The sequence below is a fragment of the Giraffa tippelskirchi genome, chromosome 11, assembly GCF_054371585.1.
Source record: "Giraffa tippelskirchi isolate mGirTip1 chromosome 11, T2T-mGirTip1v1.2.pri, whole genome shotgun sequence".
Lineage (NCBI taxonomy): Eukaryota > Metazoa > Chordata > Mammalia > Artiodactyla > Giraffidae > Giraffa > Giraffa tippelskirchi.
Window position 1 is genome coordinate 57,382,959 of NC_137285.1, and position 23,845 is coordinate 57,406,803.

The following is a 23,845-nucleotide window of genomic DNA, read 5'->3' on the forward strand; positions in this document are numbered from 1 at the left end:
GTGAGCCGTAGGGCGAAATTATACACCAAGGAAGCCTCGGAAGGAAGAGGAGGGGCCACGGCGCGTGGGGAAGAGAAGGAAAAGAAGGAAGAGACGTTCAGGGAAGGAAGGGAGAGGAGGAAGGAGGAAGGCGGAGAAGAAAGACAGGGGCGCGCGCGGGGCGGGGCCCGGGCCTCCGGGAGGGCGTGCGGCGCGGGGGCCGGGCGGGGCGGGGCCGTGGCGCCCGAGCTTCGGCGGGGGCTGCCGGGATCCCGGCGCCGCGCTCTCGCTCGCTGCCGCTGTGCAGCTGCGTGCGGCTCGGCTCCCCTCCGCCGGGCATGTTCGCGCTGCTCTCGCCGCACGCCCGGGGCTCCTAGCTTCTCCGGCGCTTGCTTCGCTCGCGGCCCCTCACCTCGCCCCGGAGCCCGGCTCGGGCTGTGCGCGGGGACCGCCGCCGTCATGGGGCTGCAGCCCCTGGAGTTCAGCGACTGCTACCTCGACAGCCCGTGGTTCCGGGAGAGGATCCGTGCCCACGAAGCGGAGCTGGAGAGGACCAACAAGTTCATCAAAGAGCTCATCAAGGACGGCAAGAACCTCATCGCCGCGACCAAAAGTAAGCGGGGCCCCGGGGCGCGGCCAGCAGGAGCCTCTGCCGGAGGGACACCGACCGTCCCGTGCCTGGGGCCGGCAGCCGAAGGATCAGGGGATTCATCCGGCACCGCGAGGCCCCGGGGTCGTTCCTCCTAGGCTCACGGGGCAGCCGGGGGCGAGTCCCTTTCCCGGCCCTGCCCCTGCGCGGCGGCCCGAGCCGGGAGCCATGCGCGTAAGCTTGCCGCCCGCCAGACCCGCCGCTCCGACCGGGCGCCCTCAGTGCCTGCGTTCTCCGACCCACGGGCGGGCGGGTTCTGTTGCCCCCTAGAGCTGCTCTGTCTCGTCTGAAACATACATCAATTTCACGGGTCTTGTCTCGTGATCCTTCAGAAGAACTTGCCTGAGGATTCTTTGCAAAGCTGCTGAGTTGTTCAGAAGTCCCTTAAGCCCTACCCTTTCTGTGTCTTTTTCGGATCCCTTGCGACAGTCTCGTCCCAGGCGCTTTACTGTGTTAAACCCGAAAGTCCACCTGGCGTTGTGCAAATTCCTTCCCTCCTCCTGCGCCGAGGAGGGTTCAGAGATTGGGGCTTGTGAGGCTGAGCAGACAGCCTGCCCTCTGGCCCAGTGAGCCCTGCCTGCAAATAGGGAATTCCACCCCCGCCAAGCTTGATGTCTTCCAATCCTGTTCGTCTCCATCTTTTGGGCAACTCAGAAGTGGCCACAGGAAAATAAGAGATGTATCCGCATATAGCGTCTGAAAAGAGCTTTTCTAGGAGGGAGGTGGCCTGAAATGCATGCTGAAATACTGAGTTGGTGATGCAGCTGGAAATAGGAAAAAGTTAGCTTGAGTGAGGAGCCGGGCAGCCTGAGCACACATGTAACCTATACCCCATCCTGAGGATGCCCGTTGAGTGTTCGCGTTTCCCTCTTTTAGCAGACTGGGAAAAATACCCCATGTCACCGCCCCCCCCCCCCATTCCCCATTTTGCATTAAGGAAGATGGAAACGTACTGACGAAATTGTCCCAGGTACCCAGCCCAGAGCCTGGAACAGTGCAAATTCAATGAATGAATGAGTTGAAAGAAATATGATTTCATAAGAAGAATTCAGTGAGTGAGCCATCTTTAATTTTGGAAGCAAGGCACTCAACTTCTCTGGGTGATGACCAGGGTTCGTTTTGGTTCTGTGACCTCTATGGTGTTGCAGAATGAGGATTGGGAATCACTTTGGGACATGTGGCTGGTGGGCATATTGGGTTGGTGGCTCTCCAGTGTCTTGGCATTGAGTGTGTGTGTGTTGGGACGGAGGTAGGGAGGGGCTGTAAATATGTAGGTGTAAACGGAGAGAGGAGGCGATGAAAAGGATGTGGTGTGTGTGTGTGTGTGTGTGCAGTGAACGTGAGGAAAAGGACTCTTTCCTTTTGTAGCTTGGTCTTAACTAGTGTCGCTGGCTGGGAGAGTGTCCTTTCTCACTGGCTCTTGCAGCTCCCTCTGGCTCGAGGGGTATGAGGAGCGAGGCTTTGGTGTGCAGAGAGGCAGATGGCAAAGCCAGTTTGGCCATTGGTAGAGAGCTATTTATGTGACTGCTTATTCGCTCTTCTGCCAACAGGACACACGCCTGTGTTCCAGCAGCAGGCAGTGCATCTGGGGGCCCAGCTGTCAGCCCTCCTCTCCAGAATGTAGACTTTCTGGCATTTGCGAATTGACTCCCTAATCCTTTTGATTCTTGTCCTTTACTGTAAGAAACATAACTTCTGCTCATGCTTTAGAGACCAACCAAAATTTCTTTTTTCTCCTTCTGTGTAATTAAACCCTTTTCCAGAGAAGGACAGAAACACAGCTTTAGCTCGCAGGCAAGTTAGGAAGGACCTGGCCTTTGCCCAGCTTGCTCCATAAAGTTCACATGGAGTTCATATCAAGACTAAGATCACAGGATGTAAGTTAGGACACCTGAGTGTAATTCGCTTCACTGGTAGGGCCTGGCTGCAGAAAAATTAGGCAGGTCACTTTTGTGTTCTGTTTCTCTTGTTCTACTTCTTAGAGGCATCAGTAAGATTCTGCAGTGTTCAGCAGTGACTTGATTAGGTAATTAGAAATTACAGTCGAGGTCAATCATTGGCATAATCAGTTGAGCTTTTCTAGAACATCTGAGAGTCAAGAGGTCGAGGAGAGACCTGAGGCAGAGGGAGAAGCTACGGAAAGGGAAACAATCAACTAGCTCAGACTGATTGTGTTTTCTGACATTTTAAGCTTTGTTTTGCAAAAATGGCATTTTGTGCATTTTCAGATTTGTGCGTTTAAGTGGTTTCTGCTTTTAATTGCCCTGTGTGATGCCTCCTGCATTCACTGAATACTTGTTGGGTTTATGTAACTTTGTTTTTGCTTTTTTTTTTTAAATGTCTTGGTCGTTTGTGAATGCGTAATCTCTGAAAATTATGTAAACACCCCTATTACCAATACATTTCTAAATACAAAACTGAGGACCAAATTGTTACTTCTGTGAAGAATGTAATAATAATCCACAGATGATTAAAGAAGTTGGAGATGAGTTCTGTAGGGCCTGAATGTTTACTACTGAGTTCAGTTATGTAGCCAATCAACAAATACTTTGCATCTACCGTTTAAGTATTGGGCTTGAGACACAAAGAGGAAACCATGTGGAGGCCCTTGTCCTTGAGGCTACTGTCCTGTAGTTAAATTCGGTTCAATCTAGGAAACACATTTGAACTCCTGTACGCATTGTGCTTAGTTCTGGAAGAAACAAAGGATACACAGACACACAGGTTAAAAGATTGAGGAGATTCAGTGACAGGTTTTCTGACTTGGGCAGAAAGAAGAGCATGTTGCAAGTTAGAGTGGAAGTTTGGGAACTCTGGTATTTCAAGGAAGGAGTAGAACCTGGTCAGATTGGAAACAGCTGCTAAGAAACCAGACCCTTGTGTCTAAGTAGGATGAGGAGACCAGTTTGGCCAGAAAGGTGATTTCATTTGAGGGAGTAGATGAGATTGGTGGAAAGGTCAGTTTCAGATGTTTGAAGCCGTAAAAGTGGGCTTGGAATGTGGGCTTTATCCTGTGGCGAATCACTGCGGGTTTTGCAGCAGAAGCCTGACATAATGGGAAAGAGCTGTTTTAGAGGGACGGTTTGGTGTCTGTCTACGTATGGGGGGTAGTTTTGGAGATAGCAGTGGGGGTGGGGAGGAGCAAAAGAGAGGAGAGTCTGGGATCATTGATTTATGTGTTGGATTTGGAGATCATTCATTGAGTTCAATGGACTCTTTGTTTAGATGGCTTTTTTAGCCCTTTTACTTTTTTTCACTCCTTTCTAGAATAATTAGTGTCTTCTTTCAATACAGTTTAAACTTTTGTAAGCCTTTCCTGTGATGTCTGTGTAGTTTCAGATGCTTATGTTTCATAGCGATGTGTATTTACCAGAAATGGCAATAAGCCTTATATGCTTTTGCTGTAAAGTTTATAATTAGGCATTCTTGAGAGACTACGTTCTGTGCTAGAGGAAGCCATGTATGTTTTAAACAGATAGTCCTTACAATTCTTAAGCACTTACATAGCTGAGTAGCAGGCTCTTTAGTAAACTCAGATTGTCCAGGGGTTTGTGCGTGTGTGTATGTGTGTGTGACTTGCAGGGGCCCTCATTAGCCTTCTCTCATCACAGACCAGAATCATGTTACTGGTGGCCAGAACTAGAACTCGAGTCTTTCAAGTCTTGGTTTTGGTACTTCTTTTAGGCCTTGATATTCTAATGATTTTTACTTTGGTTTTCTTAGGAACATCAAAGTTCCCTTTTGCTGTCTTTATGTTTCTTGTTCCAGAGACATGGTTCATGTGGTAATTCCTTCTGGGGAAGTTTCTCAGGTTGCCATTGCATGGAAGCATAGGGAGATTTGGAGGACTTAAAAGAATTTCATTTAGTAAACTTGAGCCTTAGTCTCATATGTAAAACGGGGCTGTTGCCTATAGCCTTGAGCTTGAACCATGTGTGCAAAACTGTTTTGAAAACACAAGTGTGAAGTGGTTGTGTAGGCGCTATTGTTTGCCCAGCTAACGTTTTTTTTTCTCTGACAATCCAAATTTTGTTCAGATGTCTACGCTGTTTCCCAAATGACTTATAGAAAGGTGATTAGGGATACTTCTGGTTAGCCTGACTCAGTGGTTCTCAATCCTGATCCTGGTTGACCATTAGGATCACCTAGGGAGCTGTAAAAACATGCAGTCAGGGTTGAGAAATGCTGAACTCTTAACAACTCAGCATGGTACACCTGTTTTCTGGGCTGGTAATTAGAGGAATGAGTGATTGGTATCTCACTTCTGACCAGGGAGACCTGATAGGAAGTCTGCTGCAGACACTGGAAAAGGTTTTCTTTTTTGAGAGAGGAAACTCATGAAGGGTTCTTGCCTTCTGTGATGTCTGTCTGTATAGCCTGGAGGTGTTCCCGCCATCTTGGGAGGGTGAGTAGAACCAAGATAAGGACCACTGGAGAAGAGTGGTAACTGAGTCTGGAGTTTTGATGCTGTAATGAGAGCCACGGATGGTTCTGTGCCTGATGCCTACCTCTGGCTCTCTGTCTCTTTGGTCATTAAGTCGTGTCTGACTCGTGCGACCACATGGACTGTAGCCCGTCAGGCTCCTCTGTCCATGGGATTCTCCAGGCAAGAATACTGGAGTGGGTTGCCATTTCCTTCTCCAGGGGATCTTCCCGACCCAGGGTTCGAACCTGGGTCTCTTGCACTGCAGGCAGATTCTTTACCGACTAAGCTACAAGGGAAGCCCAACAAAATGATAGGCCAGTTTCAGTTGGGTTTTCTGCTACCTAACACTCTAACTTTTTTGTTTTTTTGGCCGCTCCTCATGGCTTGTGGGCTTCTCTGGTAGCTCAGCTGGTAAAGAATCCGCCTGCAATGCAGGAGATCGCAGTTCGATTCCTGGGTTGGGAAGATCCCCTGGAGGAGGGCATGGCAACCCAGTCCTGTATTCTTGCCTGGAGACTCCCCATGGACCGAGGAGCCTGGCGGGCTACAGTCCGTGGGGTTGCAAAGAATTGGATATGGCTGAGTGACTAAGCACAGCAGAGTACATGTCTTGCAGGATTAGTTCCCCAACTAGGGATTGAACCTGGATCCTAAGCATTGAAAGCGTGGACTCTTAACCGCTGCACCACCAGGGAATTTCCAACATCCTGATTTTGATGAAGTGGGATAACTGTAAATTTGGGGCTGATGCTCTGATTAAATGGAATTTAGACAGGCCTGGAAGTAAAATGCTATTAAAAAGTTAATAAATTAAATATAATTTTACCCTGAACAGAGGATACTCATCTGTATTTGTTGCCCCAAAGGAACTACTGTGGATCCCCTACAGGTCAGGGCATCACTTGAGGGTAAGTCTTAAACTCTCACTTGGGGTTTTACTAGTGGCCTGGTCTCTAGTGCTAGGGTGGACTTGCTATGAAAAGAATTCTTATCAGGCTTGATCTGGAATGTGGACCCAGACAGGGTTTAAAGGCTTTCAATGCTTTACTCACTGCAGAGGTGGTCCTTGTCTCCATTTAGAGTAGTTCTTATTATATTCGGCGCCCTCCACCAGCCAGCCCTGTTTGTGTGGAATGTCGGCCTGGTCAGTGAGTCATCTGCTGCTCTAGGTCTCCCTGCCGAACTGCTTTTTCCCTGCCCTCCCATTTGCTGCCTTCTACTGAGCTTCCTTTGACCACCTCCTTTTCACTCTGTTCTTTGGTGGGGGACCAGAGAGCATCGTTGACTTCTGGAAGAGGGAGAAGGCAGAGGACGACATTTTTGTGTTTTAATTTTTAACATGGCTGATGAGAGAGTGTAGTATAAGAGGTGAAGAGCATGGCTGGGGCGCTGCCACTCATTCACCCTGGGACCTTAGTCATGTTGGTTAGCTTTTCTGTATCTGTGTTGTCATCCATAAAGTGGAGATGATGGGACTTCCCTGGCAGTCTGGTGGTGAAGACTCCGTGCTTACACTGCAGGGGGCACAGGTTCAACCCCTGGTCAGTGCACTAAGATCCTGCATGCCGCAGAGTATGGTCAGAAAGTGAAACACTCCATTTTCTTTTTTCTTTTCAAACAAGCACTCAAACGTGACCAGTTATGATGTATTGTCTAATTTGCAGGTATGCGTTTTAGTATGCAGGCTGTTTTCTTGTCCCACAGAATGGCTGCTCTGGCCCAGAGATGAGCGTCTAATCTTTAGTGCCCATTATCCCTAAGAATGTCTTCGTCCAAATCATTGTGACCAGTGACCAAGAAGAAAGATTAAGTGATCAAAGGCTGGTACGGCTTCCAAAGTTTGAATGGAGCTCAGGATGCTAAGAAATCTGGCAGGTTGTGAGTGGATGAATCAAAGCTAGGTGGTGTCTTGGGAGAGTATATCCCAGAATTTGTTTCTGATTCACAAAGGCCTGAGGGTGATGTGGAAGGTGTCACTAAGAATGTTGGCGATCTAGCCCAGTTGTCTGCAACTAAGGCTCAAGCAGGCAGCTCCAGGCCTGCCATCCAGGGAATTGATAAGACAGAGTCCAAGAGGGCAGGAAGAGCTCTGCTTGAGAAGATAGGATAACATCGTCGGAGGTTGGAGCCTACAGATTGTTGAAAATCACAATGCTGTTTTTAGAGGATATTCATTTTAGTGTCTAACATGCAGGAGACTCTTAACAATTTAGTGGACAGTGTTTGCTGTGGGAAATCCACCAGGATTATACAGGGCAGCAAGGGACAGTCTGGAGGAGTTGTTACATAACCTATTTTCTGCCAAACGATACTCCGAGTCCCCTGGACAGATTTCCAAAGAAGCTCTTTTGAATTCTGATTCCAATAGCTATTTATCACCTTTTGATTTTGTTTATTTTTGGGGGGAGAGGTTGAGAGGCAAGAATTACGAAGGAGATGCAAGTATTGTATAGTCCTCTAGGTACTATAAGTTGTGCTTGTGATTGCTAACTGTGATCGTAAATAAGTCCAAGTATTTACCTCTGACTGTGGGGCTTCTCTGGTGGCTCAGAGGGTAAAGAATCTGTCTGCAATGCAGGAAACCCGGATTCAATCCCTGCATCAGGAAGATCCCCTGGAGAAGGGAATGGCTACCCACTCCAGTATTACTGCCTAGAGAATTCCATGGATAGAGGAGCCTGGTGGGCCATACAGTCCATACGGTCACAAAGAGTCAGACATGACTGAGTGACTATCACTGTCACTTTACGTCTTACCATAGTTAATATCCTATGGTGTCTGTTGTCACTTTTTAAAAGTTTAATGTTAGAAATGTAGCTGTGAACGCACTGCTTTCTGGGATGCAGTATTATCTTGTATTGCCTTTGATTTTCTACAACTTGTTTAGAGAAAACTTGTCAAGTTGGCTTTCTTCAGAATTTGTAGGAGAGTGTTTAGATATTTGTAGATTATGATTCTGGATGTTTTTTTTTTTGCTTGGTTCCTTTTTTTTTTTTCAGATTATTTATTGTTGACTGTGCTGGGTCTTCGTTTCTGCACAGTTTCTCTGTTGCGACGTGTGGCTCCTCTTATTTTGGAGCACAGACTCCAGGAGCACTAGCTTCAGTAGTTGGAGTTACTAGGTTACTTTAATGGAATTACATATCAGAGACTAATAGGCAGTTCACAACTTCAATCAAAAACTGTTATTTAAAATGAATGTCATTTAGATGATTTTAACAATAGTAGCTAACCTTTATTAAGCATTTACAGTTTGGTTTACTTTGTGGTAAATTCTCTTATTTATTGTGAAAACTTCCTCAATGAGGTATGTTGTTATTTACCCCCTGTTACAGATTTGGAAACTGAATTTAGCGAGGCTAACAGCTTGTTCCAGTCACACAATTTGTCAGTGGTAGAGCTGGAATGTGAACCCACATTTGTTGGACTCCAAAACCCTTAACCACAATAGTAAGCTGTTTCTCTAAAGGGGTGTAACTGCAGTCTTCTGTTAGGGGAAGTTACTACAGTAAGACCTGCTTATCTGGCAAGTGTATACATTTCACGATTCAGTTAGGAGACTGTGCTTATTAGCTCAGCCCAAGGACCATGTTTTAAAATTTAAAGCCACCTGGGATGGCTACTCTAAGTAAAACTGATTGTTAATTTGTGTAATAAGCGCAGATATTCAGAGATTGGGTTGATTTAGGAACAATTGCTAGTTGCAGATGTCTACTCAAAAAAGTATCATTTCCTTCCTTCATTCTCTCTCCCTGCCTCTTAATTTCCATCTCTTCCCTTCTCTTAGTGTCTCTTCTCTCCATTTCTCACCCCAGCTTTTAGAAGAGTAAATTTTAATTTTGTCATGTATATAACAAAATTGTTATATATATATGTATATACGTATGTATATGTGTGTATACATATATGGGCTTCCCTGGTAGCTCAGATGGTAAAGAATCCGCCTGCAATGTGGGAGACCTGGATTCAATCCCTGGGTTAGGAAGACCCCCTGGAGGAGGGCATGGCAACCCACTCTAGTATTCTTGCCTGGAGAATCCCCATGGACAGAGGAGCCTGGTGGGCTGCAGTCCATGGGGTTGAAAAGAGTTGGACATGACTGAGCAACTAAGCACAGCAGACATATGTGTATATACATATATGTATTTATGTGTGTGTATATATATATTGCTGGAGAAGGCAATGGCATCCCACTCCAGTACTCTTGCCTGGAAAATCCCATGGACGGAGGAGCCTGGTAGGCTACAATCCATGGGGTTGCTAAGAGTTGGATATGACTGAGCGACTTCACTTTCACTTTTCCCTTTCATGCACTGGAGAAGGAAATGGCAACCCACTCCAGTGTTCTTGCCTGGAGAATCCCAGGGATGGGGGAGCCTGGTGGGCTGCCATCCATGGGGTCGCACAGAGTCGGACACGACTGAAGCGACTTAGCAGCATATATATTGTTTGGCCACACCACTGGGCTTGCAGGATCTTAGTTCCCTGACCAGGGATTGAGCCCTCAGCAGTGGAAGCATGGAGTCCTAATCACTGGACTGTCAGGGAAGTCCTTTGTTCTCGTATTTTAGTATTAGGCTTTTTCCTTTGCAAAAATGTTGAGTCAGTTTAGAACTGTAAAATGATACAGAGAATCTCATACTAAACGTCTCTGTATTTGCTTTTCAGCTTTGAAATAAAAGCTTCCTGTCTGCCTCTTCCCAATGGCACCCTTTCCCTGAAGAGGTGCAACTATCTCAAATCTGGTATACATTATTCCCAGGTATTTTAACTCATTATTGACTGGAGGGTTTTTGCAGAAACTAATGGCTGTGGCCATCGATTTGTTATATAAGTGATATTGGTATGTTTCCGATCAATAATGTTCTGGTAACAAAAGACGTATTAATACGTTTCCAGTTAATAATGTGTTAATACATTTGCACACATTCCTAAATAAAAGATAGTATGCTTTGCATGTTTTTAGACATCATATAATGGATTCATACTACATATGTTCATGTGTGCTCAGTCATGTCCGACTCTCTGCAACCCTATGGGCTGGAGCCCGCCAGGCTCCTCTGTCCATGGAATTCTCCAGCAAGAATACTGAAGTGAGTTGCTGTTTCCTTCTCCAGGGATCTTCCTGACCCAGGGATTGAACCTGCGTCTTTTTCATCTCCTACATTGGCAGGTGGATTCTTTACCTCTGCATCACCCGGGAAGCCCATATGGGTTCTTCTGCAACATTTTTTCCCTTGACATCCTATTTGTGAGATTTATCCACGTGGATACATGTAGCTCCATTTCATTGAGTTTGACCTTTTTCCTACAAGTGGCATTTAAAAAGACTTGGTTAACTGATGTTACATAGATACTTCATAAATAACTTAAGGTGTTTTGTGATGTACCTTATTTACACCCAGTTTTTGGATTGTGAGACAATATATTTGGAGAATTTATTCAGTATGAAAGCCTTGTTGTTATTTTTATAAACTTTAAAATACTAGCTCTGCGGACTTCCTTGGTGGTCTAGTGGTGGGACTCTGTGCTCTTAATGCAGGGGGCCTGGGTTCAATCCTTGGTCAAGGAACTAAGATCCGCATGCTGTGACTAAGACCCAGTGCAGCCAAATAAATTAAAAAAAAAAAATCCAAACGCTGACTCTAATAACCAATAGATAACGAATTCATGAATTTTAAAGATATTTAGTAAAGTTTCTGTTTGATATTTAATGTTACCAGCTTGGCATGGGCGATCAGAACAAATCAGTTTAAATTTCAGAATTGGAAAAAATAACTGGCCTGAGTCACACAATCTTCAAGGGCCTTTTTGCTTCACTGAAATTAGATTTCCAGTATTAGCATGTAAAAAAAAAGATCATCTTCATAAACGCAGTGCTCTTTAAGCACTCTGGAAACTGTCAGTCTGGTTAGGTCAGATGAACATGATTTTTAAGGCAGGCATTGGTTGGTATTTTAATAGGCCTCTATGCAAACAGCCTGTTTATTTAATTACCCTAATGTAGGAAATGTGGGGACGTAATTTATAGACTTGCCAGGGGGATGCTTTTCTAATTAGTAAGGTTTGACATCCGTCTCTTTAAATAAACAGGCGCACTGAAAAAAACCCCTGACACTTGACATTTTAAGAGCAGGCATCTCTTTAAGCCCCAAGATCTGCTGGGATCGCTGCTGCATTGCTGCTGCTAGGCCCGCCTCCCCGGTCAGACTAGAATTTCCTCCCCATGCTTTCTGAGGAAGATGTTAATCTTGTGCCACTTAATATTTCAACGGGGAGTGTGAGTTTTCCTTCCTTGTTGCCCGGTTCACCCGCAGGCACTGTCTGCCCTTTGCTCCGAGGTTCCATCACCTGGTAGCAGACGAGTCACGACTGGGTATGTGACTGGAGGAAAAGTCAGTTTGGCCAGAGTGATGTCACATCTGGCCTGAATACTGGATATATTTATGACTCTCATTAAGAATGTGCTTTTAAAAAAATTCTCTGACTATAAAGTTAGCTCCACCACTGACTAGGTGACCTTGGGCAAGTTACTGAAACCCTCAGTGGCTAATTTTCTGTTTGTTAGTAAAATGGAGATACCGAGAACTCTACCTCAAGGGATAGTGATATTTAATCCTCATGTTACTTATGAAAGATCTTAGAGCTCTGCCTGGCCCGTGGTAGGTACTGTCATCATCACCATCATCCCCTCCACTCCCTACCATCATTATCGTTGTTAGAGGATGACTTCCTTTGGCTGAATTTGAATCTAGTTGTGGCTTTACCTGTAGTAACAGTGGAAATCGTCTGAGAACACATGTTCTTTTCTGTCTTTGAGGCTCACGATATTTTGAAATGCAGGGCTGATACAGGCCTCTCATTTACTAAGCAGGAGAAACCCTCTGTAACAGGTTGTTGAAATCTCGCATGTTACTGAAGATCTTGGCTTGAAAGTTTTGGAAGCAAAGCCAAGGAAGGACAAGGGAGCAGAGGGTCAGCGACACGTCATTTCTTGTATTTGAGAACCTGGCAGATAGTCCTTCTATCACTCGGACAGATTTCTCTTTCTTTTGTGAAATGCAGGTCAAAGGCAGCCCAGCCAGAATATTACCGATCATGAGGTTTGAAGTCAGATCCATTTCCTGCATGACCTTGGGCGACGTTGCTTAACTTCTTTGTGCCTTAATTTCCTCATCTGTCAAATGTGGATAGTAATTTTATCTCCCTGAATGTTGCTAAATTATTTGTAAAGCACTTAAAAAAAAAAAATGGCCTGGTCTATAGTGAGCCCTGTATGTGTTTTCTAAGTCTAGGAAAAAAATTTAAAAATCTGTTTACTATTTAGTCATCACTATAATAATCTCATTTATGACAGTGGACGAGAGGTGTCATTTGAAGCTCCTGAACTCAACCTGTTGTGAGGTTAGTTGCTAGAGGGTTAGCAGTAAAGAGACTTGGTATATCTATGCAGAAGTTAAGACTTCTCATGGGGGAGATAGAAGATTAATTAAGCATTGTCATTCACACTGTTGAGTGAGAATGGAGAATGGGATACTGTGGCCATAGTTAATAGGACTAACTGGTTGAGGGGTTCAAGGAAGACTTCAAGAAATTAGAAACTTCTCAGAGACTTCCCTAGTGGTCCAGTGGTGAAGACTCTGGTCTTCCACTGCAGGGGGATATGACGTTGATCCCTGGTTGGAGAGCTAAGATCCTATATATGCAAGGTGCAGCCTATAAAAAAACAAGAAAGAAGTTGGTAACTTCTGTGCTGAGACCAGAAGGAGGTCTATGCTGCGGGTAGGGAAGAAGGATGTTCCCTGCCTAGTGAAATGCCGGCGGGTGGCCGGGAGGCAAGAGCGAGCACGTGTGTGTGGCTACAGGACCACACAGATGGGTTGGGGCTTGGAGATGGGGACGGGGGAGGGGGGAGCCTCTGTGGGATGGGGAGCAGGAAGAGGGGTCTACGGTGCGGGGGCAAGGGCGGGAAGGGTCTGGTGAAGCAGGTCAGGGACTTCAGACACTTTATTCAAAGGACGGTGGAAAGCTATGGTGACATTTTGAGCAGGGGGTCGACCACATCCGAGTTGCGTCTTAGAAAGGTTTCGGAAGCCTGCAACTGGGAGAATGGATTTGAGGACTGCAGGCCTGGAGGGTGGGCGCTTACTCATCGAGGCCCAAGACTTTGGTAGAAGAGGCAGGCTGTTAAGAAGTCAGGATTCTGGGACTTTGGTGGGCGCTTGGGTGTGGCGGCTGAGGAAGGATGCATCAGAAATGACACCTGGCTGCTTGGCCTGGGCAGTGAGGGCTGTGTGCTGAAGTGGTCCAGCCAGAGGAACGGGTTTGGTGGGAACGAGGAGCTGTTCTTGGTTCCGGCTGTGGAGGCGGAGGTGCTTCTGGATTCTCCTCTGGCTATGCTTGGGAGGTATTCATTTCTTTTATGAGTGTGTATTGCAGAATATCTACTTCTGCTTTATTGACTACAACAAAGCCTTTGACTGTGTGGACCACAACAAACTCTGGAAAATTCTTAAAGAGATGGGAATACCAGACCACCTGACCTGCCTGTTGAAAAATCTATATGCAAGTCAGGAAGCAACAGTTAGAACTGGACATGGAACAACAGACTGGTTCCAAATCGGGAAAGGAGTACATCAAGGCTGTATACTGTCACCCTGCTTATTTAACTTATGTGCAGAGTACATCATGAGAATCACTGGGCTGGATGAAGCACAAGCTGGAGTCAAGATTGCCAGGAGAAATATCAATAACCTCAGATATGCAGATGACACCACCCTTATGGCAGAAAGCGAAGAACTAAAGAGCCTCTTGATGAAAGTGAAAGAGGAGAGTGCAAAAGTTGGCTTAAAGCTCAACATTCAGAAAACTAAGATCATGGCGTCTGATCCCATCATGGCAAATAGATGGGGAAACAATGGAAGCAGTGAGAGGCTTTATTTTTTTGTGCTCCAAAATCACTGCAGATGGTGACTGCAGCCATGAAATTAAAAGACGCTTACTCCTTGGAAAGAAAATTATGACCAACCTAGACAGCATATTGAAAAGCAGAGATAATTACTTTGCCAACAAAGGTCCGTTTAGTCAAAGCTATGGTTTTTCCAGTTGTCATGTGAGAGTTGGACTATAAGGAAAGCTGAGCGCCGAAGAATTGATGCTTTTGAACTGTGGTGTTGGAGAAGACTCTTGAGAGTCCCTTGGACTGCAAGAAGATCCAACCAGTCCATCCTAAAGGAAATCAGTCCTGAATATTCATTGGAAGGACTGATGTTGAAGCTAAAACTCCAATACTTTGGCCACCTGATGCGAAGAACTGACTCATTGGAGAAGACCCTGATGCTGGGAAAGATTGAAGGCAGGAGGAGAAGGGGACGACAGAGGATGAGACAGTTGGATGGCATCATTGATGCGATGGACATGAGTTTGAGTAAGCTCCAGGAGTTGGTGATGGACAGGGATGCCTGGCGTGTTGCGGTTCATGGGATTGCAAAGAGTTGGACACGACGGAGTGACTGAACTGAACTGATTGCAAAACAGGGAACACAGCTGAAGAGACTGAAGACAAAGCATTGAGATAGGAAATGACACTGGGCAACTGGATCGCAAACCTGCTGGAGAGAAAATATGGAGGAAGAGGCAAGGTGGCTCAGGGCAAGTCCTGGAGAATGAAGCTTAAAAAAATTTGTTTGGCTATCCTAGGTCTTAGTTGCAGCATGTGGGATCTAGTTCTCTGACTAGGGGTTGAACCCAGGCCCCCTGCATTGGGAGCTTGGAGTCTTAGCCACTGGACCACCAGGGAAGTCCTGAGAATGGCATTTCTAAGGAGTGGGTAGAAGAGGCTGAGAAAGAGATTTGAGAATGGTAGCCATTGAGGGGGCGGGGGCGGGTGGAAAAGCCCAGACAGGGTTGCACAAGGAGAAAGATAGTTTTAGAAAGTAGGAGGGAGTAGATAAGGTCATGCTATGGAGAGGTCAGGTCCCAGGAGCCCAGGTGACACTGTTAGCAAGATAGAGGTCATTTGCACTCCTATATATGAGATAGCTAAGTAACGATGACTACAGGATAGCACGGGAAACTCTGTATCACCTATATGGAAATAGAATCTGAAAAAGAGTAGATATGCGTATAGCTGATTCACTTTTCTGAAACCAGCACAACACTATAAATCAGCTATACTCCAATAAAAACTTTTAAGAAAACAACAGTTTTTTTTTTTTAAGTTTATTTTTGCTGTGCTGTGTCTTAGTTGCAGCATGCAGGATCTTTTTAGTTGTGGCATGTGGGATCTAGTTCCCTGACCAGGGACTGAACCTGGGCCCTCTGAATTTGGAGTGTGGAGTGTTAGCCACTGGACTACCAAGGAAGTTCCAATGGATGGGATTTGAACATGCCAATTTAAGTGTCCAACAGAGAAGAGGAGATGGAAGGTTCAGGGGCTATTGCAGCAAATACAGTGCTTCTCAACAGTATAGAAGTTGGGATTCAGATTCCAGGTGAAGGGGGGACACATCTACTTCAGTAACAGAAGGGGTAGAAGTGATGGGTGCAGACCTAGCTCCATTTGTAGGTTTGTGTCAGGACATCGAGGAAATGACGAACTGATGGATTTGTGTTCTCTGTGAGGTAGACAGCAAGATGGTTTCGGTAATGAATTGTGTTTTAATTTTTCCCCACCGCATTCTTTTTCTGCTTAATAAATAATACACCGCTTGTAAAAGTTTTGTCTCTTTGAACTGGGTAAGATGGAATAAAGTTGTTAAACTGAGAAGTGATGGGAGGTGGGTGGGGAGGAAAAAATAGGAATAAAACGTCTGGAAAAACAGTCCTCAAGACACCAGGACATGTGTCTTTTTCAGAGTTCTGTTGGCACCTCAGGTTGAGTACTTCATTCAAACACTCTTTATTTTTAACACACTGTTGACCGGGGGATTTTTGCAGAAACTAATGCCTGTGGCTGTGATTTGTTATGTAAGTGACTATTGATATATCTCTGGTCAATAACGTTTGGATAACAAAAGACGTATTAATGTGTTTCTGGTTAATGAGTTAAGCAGTCAGTGGAGACACCTTTTTTCTTTTTCACTGAGGACCACTGCTGATGTTTTGGTGTGATCCCAGTGGAGTCATGCTGGTTCTCTTTGAATGTCTGCAGAGAAGAAATTTCTCTTGGCAACACTGGAGAAGAGATTCTAGGACTTCAGGTTCAGAAGAGAACCTGTAAGAGTTAAAGGTGTAGTCAGTATCAGTGATCGGAACATTTCTTTTCTAGTTAACTGCTTAGTTAGGTTCTTACTAGTTTAAGAAACGATTCATGGCCATCCCCTTCCCTCTGGCCCCAGGTGAACAGAGTCTGGTCATCCGGTACCTTCAAGGTTGGGAAACGTGGAGACTTTCAGGTTCTTTAGTGGGAAGGCTTCTAGGACTTGGTGAAGTTCATTGCCTGTGCCCCTAGAGCTAGAGTTGGTGGCCTGTTCTTGTGGAAAGCAGTAGGATAGGGTTCTGATTAATTTTTTTTTTTCTTTTCTTGACAGTTCAGAATTTTGGCATAAAACATGCTGTATATCCTCATGTGTTGCTTTCAGTAGCAAGTGAGAGAAATCCATCTAAAACTAGTTGAGGCAAAAAAAGACTTTCTGGCTCATATGAGCCAAGTCCCAGGAGTGGGGCTGCTTTAGATAGATAGGCAGCCAAGGGTTCAAGCAATGTCATCAGGTCCCTCTTTTTGCATCCTAGCACTTGCCACAGTTGGCTTGACCCCAGTGGGCGCTCTTTCCAAAGTGGTGATACCTTAGGGTTACTTGCTCCTTACTTAAGGTTACTTTTTAAAAAAGATTTTTTGATTTATTAGCTGTGATGAGTCTTCTTTGTCGCACGCAGGCTTTCTCTGGGTGAGGCGAGCGCAGGGCACTCTTCTTGGAGTGTGCAGGCTTCTCGTGGTGGCCTCTCCTATTGCAGAGCACAGGCTGTAGGTTCACGGGCTTCAGTAGTTGGAGCTCGTGGGTTCAGTAGCTGTGTCGCATGGGCTTAGATGTCCTGTGGCATGTGGGATCTTCTGGGACCAGGGGTAAAACAGGTGTCCCTTGCATTGCAAAGCGGGGCGAATTCTTAATCACTGGACCACCAGGGAAGCCCCTGCTTGCCTCTTTCTCATTGCTCTGGGGGTTCCAGAGAACAATGCCTCCTTTTCCTTAGGGCAGTTGTTCTCAAACAGATGGTTTTGTGATGCCCTGGAGACATTTTTGTTGTCATAATTGGCATAGATGGCTGCTGGCATCTAATGTGTGGAGGCCAATAATGCCCTGAGGCTGGAATAGCCGTTGATGCACAGGACCTACTGCCCCTGCTCTCCTCGCCCTCTCCCCAAGAGCTATCTAGCTCAGAGCTACTTGCCCTGAGGTTGAGAGACTATGTATTGTCTCTACAGGATGCTTTTGGGCATAAAGTTCTGCCAGTCCAACAGGCATAAATTAATCTTGTCCTAGGTGAACCTGAACATGTGGTTGCCTTCCCTGAAGGCCCCGTCTCTCCTGGGTCACTTGTCCAGCCTGGAGCCATTGCTCAGTGTGGCATTGGGACCCCTTGGCCAGCCTGAATCCCATGCCTGCTAGTGGGGAGAAGAAGCAGGTGACCAGCGATGATCTGTTTCACCAGAATGCCATGGGTCCTAACGAGAGATGCGCAGACCATAGAAAAAAGCTCTGATGTCCAGTGTGCAAGAATATAGGCATTTTCTAGAAGCTAAGTTCTTTTTTAAAAAAATTAATTTTTGTTGTAGTTGATTTACAATGTTGTGTTAGTTTCAGGTGTATAGCAAAGTGTTTCAGTTATACGTGTATATGTCTTACCTCATAGGTTATTACAGAATATTGAGTATAGTTCCCTGTGCTATTACAGTAGGTTCTTGCTGGGAACCTGCATCTTGGAAAGTATCTTGACTAGACCTGGTTTTTCTGGGCCTAAGGGTATGAGATTAGCGAGTCAAGATAAGAATGGCTTCTCTTTTTTTCCATTGCTTGGTTGATCCATTTTAACCGAAATAGAGAAGCATGGGAGAGATGAGAGGGTGGGAACAAAGACTCTGGTCTGTGCAGCTCCTCTGGATGCAAAGTCAAGGTTGTTGATTCTCTACTGTGCTGAGTGTCTGTGCGGGGCAGTCTTTAATCTCTGAGCTCGGGAGTAGCTCAGACACTCGCGGTCATTGTGGGAAAGCTGAAAGTAGTTAACGTTTATAACATCTTGTTAGAGTCCACGGTCATTGTGGGAAAGCTGAAAATAGTTAACGTTTATAACATCTTGTTAGAGTCCAAGGAAGCATTGTACAAGTTAAATAGTGATTTTTCTGGCTTTGTTTAGACTACACTCATAGTGTTCTTGTTTAGTTTTGGAGAAGGTATTGTTAAAAAAACAACTGACCTTTGTGAGTGTAATTCATCTGGCAGAAGGATTGAGTAAGTTTATTTTCTTTTTTCCTTTTTAAACAAAATTCTTGAAGAGAAACAAGGGCAGATTTTAAAAACTTCTGATTTTCTGTATTCCTGGCTTAATTTTAATTTTGAAACCATTTGAGAAATCCTGTAAACACCTAGAAAAGTTGTGCAAATAAATTTATTTTCTTTTGAAATTGTGTGGTAGTCCCTGGAAATACTTCCTTGTCTCTGTTTTATTGTGTATGCTGCTTAGTATCAGAAACAAGAATTTGAAAGTAGGTAAGTGACCTATTTGGACTATTATCTTGGTAGTCTAGGGGAGTTGAGATGGTTAAATGTTTATGATGTGAACTCTGAAATCTTTTAGAATTGACTGCTCTGTCTTAATGGCTAAAAGGCTTGCAAATTAACCTGGTAAGGAGCAGTCCCGCATCCACAAACCGGATGTATTACTTAACCACAGTTAACAGTTTTTTGTTGCTCTGGGATGGTTCAGTGCCTTTTGACAGTGTCTCCGGGACTGATTTATCTTGATACTCATCAAACAAAAAGGTTTTTAAAAGTGCTCCTCTGTCCAGAGACAAAGAGGCAACTTTGTAAAGACCTTCACATTTTGTGATTTGGAAGCTTTCATTTCCAAAAGCCTTAAAGCTGTAAGTAGAGTTTCCAGTTAAACGCACTTCCTCCATGTACTGTCTGGTGAGAGCACAGCTGGGGGTGGTGGTGCGGGGAGTGGAGAGGACTGGGTTCCATGGTGGGAGCTAGTGCATTGGTGAGCGTTTGACCTTTGGAGGGTGTGGGAGGGCACATTGGAGTGAAGCCTGCTAGACTGTGGCATTGGTTAATGCCTGTGAACCCAAACCCGGAGTTTATATTAGGAAGAAAAGATGGAATGGAGTGGAATGAATACACATTCAGCTCTGTGGGCTTACATGATGTGTGTGTGTGTGTAATCGAATCACTGATTAGATGTAACTAAACAAGAGGGATCAGAGATGGTTCCTTTATTCACTCCCCGCCTATTTTTTGTGTGTATGTGAATATCCATTAAATTTTTAAAGTTGAAATACAGTTGATTTACAGTGTGTTTCAGCTATACAGCCAAGTGATTCAATTCTATCAGATTCTCCATGATGGTTTATTACAGGATATTGAAGATAGTCCCCTGTGCTGTACAGTACACCTCTGTTGGTTTTCTGTTTTATGTATAATAGTATGTAGTATGTATTTATTAATCCCATACTGCTAATTTATGACCTCCCTTTCTTCTTTGGTAACCATAACTTTGTTTTCTGTGTTTGTAAGTCTATTTCTGTTTTGTAAATAAACTCATTTGTGTCTTTTTGTTTTTTTGGTTCCATGTATAAGTGATACATTTGTCTTTCTCAGTTTGGCTTCATTTACATGATAATCTCTAGGTCCATCCATGTTGCTGCAAATGGCATTCTTTCTTTATTTTTTTTTAACATCTGAGTGATATTCTGTAGTGTAAATGTGCTGCATCTTTATCCATTCATATCTGTTGATGGACATTTAGGTTGCTTCCATGTCTTGGCTACTGTAAATAACGTGTGATAATCCATTTTTATCCCTTGCTGCCGCTGTTTAGTTGCTCAGTTGTGTCCGACTCCTTGCTACCCCATGAACCATAGCCTACCAGGCTCCTGTGTCCATGGGATTTTCCAGGGAAGAATACTGGAGTGGGTTGCCATTTCCTTCTCCAGAGGATCTTCCTGACCCAGGGATTGAACTTGTGTCTCTTGCTTGGCAGGCGGATTTTTTACCACTAAGCCACCTGGGAAGCCCTTTGTTGGTTAAATGAAGGTGCATATAAAATATCTTCTGTTTAAAACAGCAATGGGTAGATTAACTACAGTCTCTCAAATTAGAAGTCTTAGATTTTATTTTCATTTGCCTTATAATCTACTTATATGTTTAGCTCTTGGTAAACATCTGAGATGTGCTAACACAAAGTTTTAAGTTTCCTAGAAGTCATGATAATAATAGTGATGGTGGTTGTAGTAGTGGCAGCAGTCAGTAAGGTTTTGAAATTTATTTTTTAACCCAGTGTAAGAGGACAAACTTTTATGTTAATTAGCATTTACTTCTCACAACAGTCCTGTTTGGTGGTTACTCTTACAGTACATATTATTTTGCAGTATAGGAACCTGGGTTTGGATATGTTAACAAGTTTCTTTCCCCAGGGCCCTAGCCTGGAAAGCCACCAGTTTCACACTGTCTCTGAGACCTTTAGTTTTCTAGAAGAGCAAACATTATTGCTGTTGGTATAGTATGTATTTCACAAGCCTTATTTGTGGTGTTATCTTGTGTAAAGCCTTGGGGGAGGGGGTTATATCTGCAAAGCACACTTTAGGAAATTTAAAAATTTCCCATGAAGGTGATAAAAGCTTCCTTTAAGCTGTTGAAAGTCACAGGAAAGGAAGTCATTTTCAGATGATCTGAAATAGTGGCTGTGCGATTCTATTTGTATTGCATAAAACGAAAAGGATTTTGCTATTGTTTGCTTTTTAGCCAAAGCGGGATCTAGAGAGTAATGCCATTGTTCATGATCCAAAGGGCGCACTGGGTTTGAACCGTGCTGGTGCTGACAGACTGATGTTGCCATTTTCAGCTTCCATGTCTTATTGATGATCGACAAAGCATTTCTCTCCTTAAAGGAAAATACTTTGCTTGTTTTGTGAAATGAATGCTTTGCTGTCAGTGCCAGTTTGGACCCTTGTTAAAATTTGCTGCTTATCTTACACTCCCAAACTGTACTGCTATTTAATTTTCTTCACAAATAGCTGTTCCCTTTCTTTCTAGATGCATTTTCATTCTTTTTAGTGATGGTGTTCTGCCTGTGTTTACCCTGAAATAAATTTTCTCCTGGTTCACTGGGGAGGAACTTGCTGCCCAGAAGATTAAGAATTTTGCCCAAAGCTCTATGGCAAAGTCGGAGACAATGTTGATGAAGACATTGGTTTTAAGAGTTTCAGGGTTTGTCTGATCTCGGGTTTCGTAAATCTCTGTTTCCCCGTAGAATGCCGGAGTGCGAGTCCTGCTCTCCTGATTCTCGTGGAGTGGGAGGGAATGCTCAGCCCTCTTCCTCTACAGACGAGGAAGCCCGACCCACGGGCCCACTCGGACAGTCTGTTGGTTTCATGAAGCTCATTTTGTAGTGTTGAGTCTCCATTGAGCTCATTTTTCTTCTCTGTATATTTGCAGTATTAGTGAACAAATAATGAGGAAATCCTGTTTAAAGGGTGTTTCCCGCTCCCTTTGGAAACAATTATTTCCATGATGCTCACGTTGTATTCATGTTCATCAAAAATTTAGATACGGGGACTTCCCTGGTGGTTCAGTGGCTAAGACTCCATGCTCCCCATGCAGGGGGTCCGGGTTCGATCCCTGTTTGGGGAGCTAGACCCTACATGCTGCAGCTAAGGCCCGGTGCAGCCAAATAAATTAAAAAAAAAATTTAAATCTGGAGGAGAGAAAATACAAGGTCAAAAGGATGGTTACGGCATGCCAGTAAGGTTCCTACTTCAAAGGCGGTTTGGAGTAAAGTCTCTCATCTCTCTTGGTGACCCCATCAACTGCAGCCTACCAGGCTCCCCTATCCATGGAATTTTCCAGCCAAGAATACTGGAGTGAGTTTCTATCTCATCTCTCCGGGTCTCATAAAAGCTCCTGACCTGACTATCACTATCAAGTATTTTGCAAATATTAATTATACTTACGTTTCCTTCTATTGAGGTAAGGGATACTGATCCCAATTCTCTGATCTATAGGAGTGCATAAACTACCTTAGTCCCAAAGGAAACTGTGATTCTGTATTAAGCCTAGTCCAATAATATATGCTGTTTTTAATCTGAGGTTCATAAAGACCTTCAGAAGGAATCCTCAACCTTCCACCATTGAATTATTCCTGTGAGTGAGAGCTCTTCCTCTTGACGCCTCCTTTGAAGTTGCAGTAGAGAAATTAATGAGTTGGACAGAGATGGTGTAACATTGACATTGTTTTGTGCTTGGGGCTTCCATTCACCTGCTGTGACCGGTTCTAATAAAGCCTAGACTTTCCTAAAGATGTCTGTCACTCACCTTGCTGCTGTTCCAGGTCCTGGGAGATGGTGAGCCCCTTGAGGGCAGTATCTGATTTTGGTCCCCAACTAGTGTCAAGAGCTATGTCTGGCTCTGAGGTTTTCGATTCATACTTGCTGAGTAGACTTCTGTCTGGCTCCTTGCATATTGGAAGCCTTTGAGGTTCAGAGGTTGGATAATATCAGGAAAGACGCAGAGGAGAAGATGAGAATCGAGGGCCTCCGATGGCAGGCCTGTTCCTGAGCCACAGGTGAAGGTGGAAACAGCCTTCTGTAACTTTGGACCAAATGTTACCATTTCCCATCTCAGCTCCTCCACGGATTCCTGCCAGGATTCTTTACCTCTGATGAACACAGTCAAAATCAGAACTCTTAGGTGGTGAGAGTTAGAAAGTTGTTTTGGCCTAAGTTGAGCTGATAAATCTTCAGAGTAGGAAGACAGGTCTAGAAGGAGTCAGGGCACAGTTTGGGACAGCATTCATGTTCGGCTCAAGGTTCCAAACTGCCTCCAGATGGAAAGAAAAGCTCAGAGTGTGGTTAGTGCTTTATTTATTTTGGCTGACTTTCTATTGTCATTCCTTAATAGCTGTTTTTATTTAATATGCTGCAAGTTGTATATTGTATACCAGTTATTCTTTAGCCTCTCTCCGTATAGAGATAAATAGCATGGGTAAATTTTCACTGTTGCACACGAGTGAAAAGGGTGTTAATGTTTCACTGGTGTTGCATCAAGTTAAATAAAAGGGAAAAACACAAATAAAAATAGTGATTTTGCTACACAGTCCGGTTGTACATTCTTTTGTTAGATTTAACAGACCAAGGTCCCTGAAGGAATGTTAAAATCCGTTCAAAGTGATGGCTTTAAAACGTTCCCAAGCAGTAATGGTAAAATACAAGCAGTTGTATTATTGAACTGTGATATTAGAAGTCCTTGTTTATTTTAAGTAGAGCACAATGTCATATTTTTCCGTACTAATTTTTTTTTCTTACATAGCCAACTCTTGCGATAAACTTGGTCTGGGTGTTCTGTGTTCATGGCATCACTTTCCATTTGATTTCTCCTAGAAAATCAGGATGCATTCCATTCCTCTGGCTGCTTTGTACATGGCGATAGCTTAGCATTGAGACTAGTGTTGAACAGGTTCATGGCCTGTGGTCTCAGCGGGCAGGAACTCTGGCTGTAGGAAGAGACCCCAGTACCATGTTATCCAGAAGAGAGAGGTCTCTTTGAAAACAGTGACATCACAGGCCTTTTCTTTGGTAA

The 23,845-nt window shown here is 44.4% G+C and overlaps 1 protein-coding gene and 2 long non-coding RNA genes across 6 annotated transcripts in view; all 3 read left to right on the forward strand.

The window, feature by feature from the left end:
- The first annotated feature begins 205 nt into the window (after nt 1-205).
- Nucleotides 206-23,845, forward strand: part of ARHGAP10 (Rho GTPase activating protein 10) — a 358,841-nt gene continuing 335,201 nt past the window's right edge. For all 4 annotated transcript variants that reach the window (XM_081544290.1, XM_081544292.1, XM_081544291.1 and 1 more), the window contains exon 1: nt 206-592. In XM_081544290.1, the coding sequence (XP_081400416.1) occupies nt 439-592 (154 nt within the window). In that variant the 5' untranslated portion in view covers nt 206-438. The remainder of the gene's footprint in view (nt 593-23,845) is intronic.
- LOC145527036 (uncharacterized) lies at nt 6,525-10,500 on the forward strand. Its single transcript, XR_014069420.1, has 2 exons — nt 6,525-9,252; nt 10,109-10,500. It is a non-coding gene; the product is annotated as an uncharacterized LOC145527036 (long non-coding RNA).
- LOC145527037 (uncharacterized) lies at nt 14,224-23,344 on the forward strand. The gene is made up of 2 exons (XR_014069421.1): nt 14,224-14,695; nt 21,844-23,344. It is a non-coding gene; the product is annotated as an uncharacterized LOC145527037 (long non-coding RNA).